General features: G+C 45.8%; 1 protein-coding gene across 1 annotated transcript in view; it reads left to right on the top strand.

The window, feature by feature from the left end:
• The first annotated feature begins 1,357 nt into the window (after positions 1-1,357).
• lama4 (laminin, alpha 4) overlaps positions 1,358-8,188 on the top strand; it is a 30,604-nt gene continuing 23,773 nt past the window's right edge. Inside the window, exons 1-6 of the mRNA XM_029676994.2 lie at positions 1,358-1,678; positions 5,150-5,251; positions 6,230-6,357; positions 6,758-6,838; positions 7,114-7,328; positions 8,044-8,144. Of these exons, the coding sequence (XP_029532854.2) occupies positions 1,562-1,678; positions 5,150-5,251; positions 6,230-6,357; positions 6,758-6,838; positions 7,114-7,328; positions 8,044-8,144 (744 nt within the window). The 5' untranslated portion in view covers positions 1,358-1,561. The remainder of the gene's footprint in view (positions 1,679-5,149; positions 5,252-6,229; positions 6,358-6,757; positions 6,839-7,113; positions 7,329-8,043; positions 8,145-8,188) is intronic.

Raw genomic sequence — 8,188 nt, 5'->3', positions numbered from 1 at the left:
GCCCTGTGAGTGATCTCCCCCTGTGTCTAGACCCTCTGCTGTGCAATAGGGCAAACGGGGGAGGGACTCCCGGGGACCAAGAGGAGACTCACAGTATCCTCAACAGCCTCTTCAACATGCAGCCAGAGAAGTTTGTTTACATAGTGCTCACTAAGTTAAGACAAACCTTGCTGAGAGCTTGCGGGTTTCAGAATGCTGAATTGCTGCTTTTGGTTATAATAACATATTATGAGCTCTCAGCCTCTCCCAAACTTTACATAAGGCAGTGTGTGTGCTGTGTCTGTGTGTGAGAGAGAGAAACCCTATGCATGTTATAAAGGTTGGTCTCCTTTGATGTGTCTCATTCAAGTGGAAGCGGTTAACTGCCATGTCGTTGTGGGGTTGTTTTGTTCGTGCGGGGAAGGAACATCCCTAACATGCATCAATGGAATTTGACAACCTGTTTATTGGTCATCTGAGACATATGACTTCCACATGGTCCAGTCAGGACCAATGGCACAACTCAGCCGCATTTGAAACGGCTTACAACACGCTCTTTGTAGGCAGAGACATGAAGCGAGAACAAAATCACCCTGTGACAATCTAGTGTCCAGCATGACATGTTACTTTATAGTCTTGAGTTTCTGCATTGAAAATGCCATACACATAAAAACAGATACAGAGAACAATACTTCCTTTGTGACTGAAAGTAGCAGTCAGTCAGTCAGTCAGTTACCGGCCTCTTCCTGGTGTGTGGAAGCATCCTGACCCTTACACATTTTTCATAAATGAATCACATTCTTTGACGGTCTGACCTGGGTAAACAAACATAGAGGCGGTGCCGGCAAGGGAGAGGAGTGGAGGAGGTGGGGTGGGAGGACAGCTGGTTTTCCTTCAGCCTGTACTACAGACAGAGTGCTGAGGCTTATTCCGGCTGCCCTCTCTTCCTGGACGAGTGGAGCAGAGGGGGAAGGGATAGGGGTCTGAGGGGGTTGTGTCTGCTACTCAGTCCCCCAAGGTGAAAGGGTGCCACACACGGACCCTGCAAACGGAGGCGACTGCTGCCAGACAACACTCAATGTGACTCTGACAGTCAGCGGTAGATATGTCGTCTGGATGTCTACACTACACTGTCTGTCTGTCTGCTGGACATACACACTAGTCTAGTGAACTCTCTATTGCTCTCTCTCCATCTCTCTCTCTCTCTCTCTCTCCCCCCCTCTCAATTCAACTATCTCCTATCCCACTCTCGCCCCCCCCCGTCTCTCCCACTCTCTCCAGACTTCCCATATGTATGTGATTTAAGCTCAGGCTCTGGGGAGAGGCAGGTCCACTGGGGGAGGCGTAGGGGGGAGTCGAGAGGAGAGAGGGAGGAGGGAGAGGAGGAAGTACACACAGTTTACAGGACTTGGGGCTGGGCTGGCGCAGGCACCGCATCTGGAGGTCGGACCAGTGGAAAAGTGAAACCAACGGGTGCAGTGGAGCGAGAGAGAGAGCTGCCTGTGTCCCAGAGAGACTTCCCGACAGACGGGACAGGGAGAGACAGAGAGGGAGCAGTGCTCCACTGGACTTACACACAGACATGTCTGCTACTAGAGCTCTGCCATGCCTCTGCCTTCTTTTCTCCATCATCCTCTCAGGGATCGTCTGCCCAGCGGCTCCCAACGGTTTAGATTTGGAACAGCGTTCGGTGGTAAAAGTAAGACCAGACTTTTAGTTTTTTCCTCTGCTTGGCTGGTACAGGATGCATAGCAGGCTTCCAGTGCCTTATCGCAGCTAAATTTAGAGGGCCTGTTGTTGTTGCAAACTTTTCCACGACTGTGGAAAGAGTACTGTCCTTTGGACTGTGTCATGTCAAAGACTTGTGCTGAATGCCTCTGTAGCTAAACCCTGGCGGGTTTAGATTTGAGGACCACTGTAAGACAGACAGGTTTGTGAGTTAGTCATTGTGCTTCGTAGACATTTGTGAAGTGCTGGGGTGGTTTGGGTGTGAGAGTATCTTGCTGTGTGGATCTATATCTCTATGGCCGCACTCTGGCCACTCGGTGCTGCCTCTCAACCCTCTCATTTTTCTGCCTGGGGTCGGGCTGTTAGCGGAGGAGCTCCAGCCGAGATCTCGATGAGGGCCGTGCCATTCTCCACTGGCACCCGCTGGCCCCCCGATAGGGCCCTAATGGAAACCAGCTGCCAAGTGTTGAGCAACACACATAGAGGGAACACAGCGGGTAGAAAGAGCATGAGAAACAATACGTGACATGCTGCTGATGTATTTATAGTGGGTAGACTGGATACAGGCTGGTATTTCCTGTTTGTGGGGCCAAATGGGACCCCTATAATGGGCATCTAGCTTAAAGATGCTTTCTTCTATCTCAGGGGGACACAGGCAAAACAATGTGTCCAGAGCTAGACTAATGTAAGAACAATGAGTTGAATAGCTAGATTTGTGTGGGGGAGGGGCAGGGAGCAGACCCCCCATAGTGTTCCAATTGAGAATTGACGATCTTCCGCCTCTTGTGAAATGTGAAGATTGTTTACTTGTTCTGTGAGCATTCGAATACCATTGTCCCATGAGGAGAATGAGGCCTCTCCACTGCAGACATTATGATGAAATTCACATGACCTAACCAGGCCCTTTTCCCCCCAGTGTCTTCCGAGGAGTTTACCACTAAGCTAGGGACCGAAGCCTTCACCAGGGCCAAAGTCAATAAGCTATCTGCCCCTTATTGGTGGGGAGTGGAATAAGGGAGGCATATGGTTTGTTGTTCCCATTGCAAAGAGAGCGAGATTTCACAGCCACACAGTCCCACAGCCTCAGACCTGAAGAGATGTAGATTTTGGACTGTATTCCTGTTTGAAGCCAATTCTTGTTTTTTTTGTTGTTGCCTGAGCTAAAAACCCACCGTATTTATTCAGCGCTGTCCCAGAGGCAGAGATAGAGGCAGAATCATGGTCAATCTTGTGAATCTAATAACATAGGCCTACTACAGCACTTCTGAACACATGATATGAACAGCTAGTGATAAACACATACCATTTAACAGTGTTCAGTCCTGTTAGAAGTGGAGCCCAGTGGCATAGTCTTTGGAACATGCTGCCGCATATGAAACACAGAGAGGCTATACCGCGTGGTGAATGTCATCTTTGTTCTCTACGGTAGTGGGCACACAGAGGAGAAGTTCCGAAATTGCTCACATACCGAGGACATTCATAGTGGACCAGAGGGCTACAGATGTCCATTATTTCAATGTTCATGCCATTTAGGAGCGGATTAGAGCATTCACCATGCTGTGAATTCTTACTGAGGGGTTCATTTTCAGTATCTCAGGATTACTCCCTATGCCCAGGGGAAATATCACCCAAAGTTTGGGCTTGGTTTTTGAATGATAGGGGATTGGAAACTAAATGACATCTTAATGAAAGCATTAATACGAACAGGAAATAATGTAATTAGATATGACGTGGTGTAAAGGCTACTGGGTTGTATACACACTTGAGTCCTAAATGGCACACTATTCCCTACATATTGCACTACTTTTGACCAGAACCCTACTGTATTGGCCTTGATGGTCAAAAGTAGTACACTATGTAGGAAATCGGTTGCCATTTGGACACAGCCTATCCCACACTAAACCATCTGCTGATTCTGCTCCATCTTTCCCAGGAACCTCTTGTCCCACGGGTCTGGTTGTGTATGCATCGTCCAGCTGTTTGACCCGTCACAGGATGTCACACAGCTAATCATTCTAAATCCAGTCATTAGCAACGAAGGGTCATTCTTCAGCACTGTCAGCCACCACTAAAACCGGTGGACTAACATTCTGTGGTGGACTTAGAACCCTTGTCCAATGGCCTCATCTGTGATATGGATCTCTAGACTGCTTATCGTCCCAGTGCACAGTCAGATCATTTTACATCACGTCTGGTCTAGGTTCTTCTTCTCTGATAATTATTCAATCAAAAGTTCAATTTAAAAAAAAGTATGGCATCAATTGTAATGCAAACATACTGTATGTGTGCGGTGCATAAGGTCAGTAGAATTGATTGAACTGTAACCAGGACATCCTATAACATCGTAACAATATGATGTATAAGTCTGTTCTTATTTAGTTTGTGTACTATCGGTCAGGAAAGCCACTGGAAGGAAGGGGCTACAGGGAAAAATCTGCCCCGGTCATGAAAGCAATGCTGTTCACAGGATGTTCCACATTAGTTCACTGGAGAGGCATTTCTCTGTCTCACGGCCTGCTCATGAATAAATCAAGGGAAAAATATGCATCATAACTGGGAGCATACAGTATCTCTGCAATGTATGATGTATTTGGCCCAGCCACTCTGGATGAAGCAAGGGGGGAGGCAAACTTGGCATTCTTTACAGTAGGCCAATATGAACAGAGTGGTATTGTATGATCACTGTGCTCTTTGAATGGGGTGACTGAAGATCAAAGTGATGTGTGTGTGTGTGTGTGTGTGTGGGGAGAGGGGTTACTGAACTCTGACATCACACTGCAGCAGGAAACCACCTCGAAGTGGATTTACATGTACCAGACGTGGGATGACTAAAAGTACTGTCTCGTAAATTCCGTGTCGGCCGTGCGAGGGAGAAACTCTAGATGTGTCGGAGCTGGGACTGTCGTTCCCACATCCCTGCACTTTAGTCCACAGCACTACCAGTGGCAGAAAAAGTGGCAGAGTGAATTTGGCACAAATGTTTTGGTGTAACTGACATTCTGTAAATATATTACAGAGCAGTATCGAGTATGTCATACTTTTCCCCCCCTGGTCATGTACTGTGCTTAACATCCACATCTTACAGTAGCTGAATAAGAGAGCATCTTCTCCCACGAAGGAATGTGAGTGTGTTTGATGAGAGATGTTGTGGAAAACAGTGGAGCGTTTGTATCCCATTGACGACAGACCAACCTAAGCCAGGCTGGCCAAAACGATTCCAGGTGCTCTACTTTCTGAAATTGCTGTTGAATGATAGAGTGCCTCGTTAGCAACTTGGCATTAACGTCAGGAACCCAGCTGCTCTCTGGTCAATGTGTTTCTAATTCTGCAGCCATTAAACTGGTTCATTTCAGACAGATCAGGTAGAGGGGCAAATTTGTACTTGTGGGAAACTGGGGTTGTACTCTGTTTACCAACATCTCCCTCATGTTCCCTCTCTTAGGTGTGTGCGAAAGGATATTTCCTCAGTAACCAGAACAAATGCCTACCATGTAACTGCAAAGGCCATTCAGAGACCTGTGAGGAGATCACTGGTATTTGTATAGTAAGTATTTTCCCATGTATTACCTCCTCTTGATTAATCATAATACTATTATATCAGTAATATATTTATATATATATATATATATATATATATATATATTCAATATCACTCCATCAAGGGAAATATAGTATTCTTTCTCACAAAGATATCTACATATATTTTAGGTTGATGTGTATCCCTGGAAAGAATCAGAATTCATGTAAACATTGCAGTTTTGAAAATGTAGCTTGTCCAAAAAAAAGTGGTCTCTTGGCACAATTTACTCCGGGTATGGGGTTAGTTGAGCCGAGGGATAGGGTAACTTAAACCGCCTACAACTTCCTGTACTGAAATAAATATTACCCCTACCTTTTAAAAACCATGTTTATCTTTATTTCCCAAACACATTTCAACACAATCACAATAATTTTGGTATTTTAATCATTTTAAGCATCTTTTTACACCGGCTTAGCAGCAAACAAACACTTTGTACTTTTTTAAACACTTTTAACATAGGCCAGGCTCTGTTACCTCATATCCCAGCGATAATGCCTTGCATTACACCTGGGAAGAAAACACTTCCATTTGCTCAACCATTGGCTCAACTTACCCCAAGGCAAACATTTAGACTATATTAGCTCACACAGCCACAAGGATGCACTTTCATGCTAGGTTTAGGACCTTAAATGAAGCTTATGGAGACCCCAACTGATGTATAGAACAATCTTAAAATGATCTACTTTGGTTTAGATACAAGCGTCATGAAACCTCTAACACAAATACATTTCTTTGACTTGGTGAAAATATTTTTCTTTTGGGGGACCTAACTTACTTACCACTTTTATATGTGTTTTTTTCCCCTTCACAGGCTCCATGAAAGGATAGGCTCTTCCTAAATATTTGGTCAAATTATGAATTTTGTGTATGGTTTCCTAGAAACAAGGGTAGCTCAACTTAACCCTTTGGCTCAACTTTACCCCACTCTCCCCTACCATACAGTCATGTCAGGACCACACCACTGGGGATTTCTGTGAGATCTGTGAAGACGGATACATGCCTGACGTCAACACATACGGACGTCACTCCTGCCGGCCGTGCGCCTGTCCCCTCTCGATCCCCTCCAACAAGTAAGCCACAGCGCATGTACCTCCAGACCCTACTGTTGTGTCGGCCCTGCAGGGAGAAGCCTCCCACTGGGCAACTGGTTGAATCAACGTTGTTTCCACGTCGTAAAAAAAAAATATATACACAAATCTGATGACGTTGAATCAGCGTGAAAAAAAACGGATTGAATTTGCCAAAAGTCATCAACGTAAAGGAATGTCGTCTTCCTCTCACCCAAGTTGTCATCTAAATCCAATGACATGGTGCCATGTTGTGTTGATTTCATGTTTAATTCACGTTAGTTGACGTCTCAACCAAATGTAAATCAGAACTAGATGTCAAAATGACATCTGTGCCCAGTGGGCTGTGTGTTGGCGGGCAGAGCTCACTGACTGACATTCTTTTCCCTGTGTGTCTGGCCAGCTTTGCACAGCACTGTGACAGAAGCAGTAACATCCTACGGTGCAAGTGCCAAGAGGGCTATGCTGGACATTACTGTGAGAGGTCAGTGCTGACAGGGACTTGGCTTGGCCACAACCATGAGTTACTGCAACTCTACCATGGGAGCAATTACACTCATAACATTAAATCAGCTCAAATAGCCACAAATGAAACTCTTGCATTTTCACCTATTTTTACATGTTGAATATGGGCCAATTTTTCTGAACCTGAAAGGAAAATATTTGGAAATACTTACAAATAATGATGTTTCAGTATAAGTGATAAGACATCCTAAGTCAAACAATTATTGGCAATCACCTTGCGTCTTCCTCACCCAGATGTGCTCCAGGTTTCTCTGGCAACCCCATGATGATTGGTGACTCCTGTAAGAGGTGCGACTGTAACGGTAACTCGGACCCCAACCACATCTTCAATGAGTGCCACAACGTGACCGGCTTCTGTCAGAACTGCTGGGGGGACACGTCTGGAGCCAACTGTGAACGGTGTGCCCCGGGTTTCTACGGTGATGCCATCAGTGCCAAGAACTGCAGAGGTGCGTGCCAACTTGCCAAGAGTACTATTAAACATGACATACCCTAAGGCCCTTGCTCCACTAATACAGGTCAGCCCTACTGTCAATGAAGACTATCCATGGAAAAACATAGAGAACAAAACAGATATTTGTACGTCTGAAGATGATACCCACTTGTCTGGAGGGTGAAGGTGTGTTCATGAGTAGTAAAATGCTTTAACGTTGCACTTGAACCCTGCTCTTACCTTGCTCTTTTGTCTTAAAAGGCTTGCTATGGCGTTGTCTTCAGGTAGAGCTCTGACAATTCCCCCCTGTGTTGCTCCTAATGGGTGTTGTAGACATACGCCGATTACAAAGCTCTATGTGAAACAAAGTCCATTTTGTGTGTTTACATAGTTTGGCGGGCTGGTCCTGCCGTGCTCTAATGCCTCCATGCCTCAGAGACAGTGCAGTGCAACAAAGATCACCTTGTGGCATGTGCACATCGGTGGAAGAAAAGCATCCTTGGAAAGTCAAGCTCTTAGTTAACTCTATGAGACAACAGAGTCGATCTTCTGGTCACTTGTAGAAAACGTCATAGAATACTAATGGGCGTGGGGAACTCCTTGTCAAGCTGTTGCAGGATTAGCATTTGTATTGTCCTCCGCAAGGGCAAAAATAACCTTTTCCATTGTGACCATGTCACGCTTCTGTGACCCGCGCTGTATTACCTATGTGTGTGTGTCCTGTGTTACAGCGTGTGAGTGCAGCAAGTGCGGGACAGGATCGTGTGACGACAGGACCGGGACGTGTCACTGTAAGCCTGGCGTCACCGGCCGACTCTGTGACCGATGTGAGGTGAGTCACTCAGGGGCCTTTTCAATGTGAGCCGTACGACCATG

The sequence above is a fragment of the Oncorhynchus nerka genome, linkage group LG13 (genome assembly GCF_034236695.1).
Source record: "Oncorhynchus nerka isolate Pitt River linkage group LG13, Oner_Uvic_2.0, whole genome shotgun sequence".
Classification (NCBI taxonomy): Eukaryota; Metazoa; Chordata; class Actinopteri; order Salmoniformes; family Salmonidae; genus Oncorhynchus; species Oncorhynchus nerka.
This window is presented reverse-complemented; position numbering and strand designations above follow the sequence as displayed.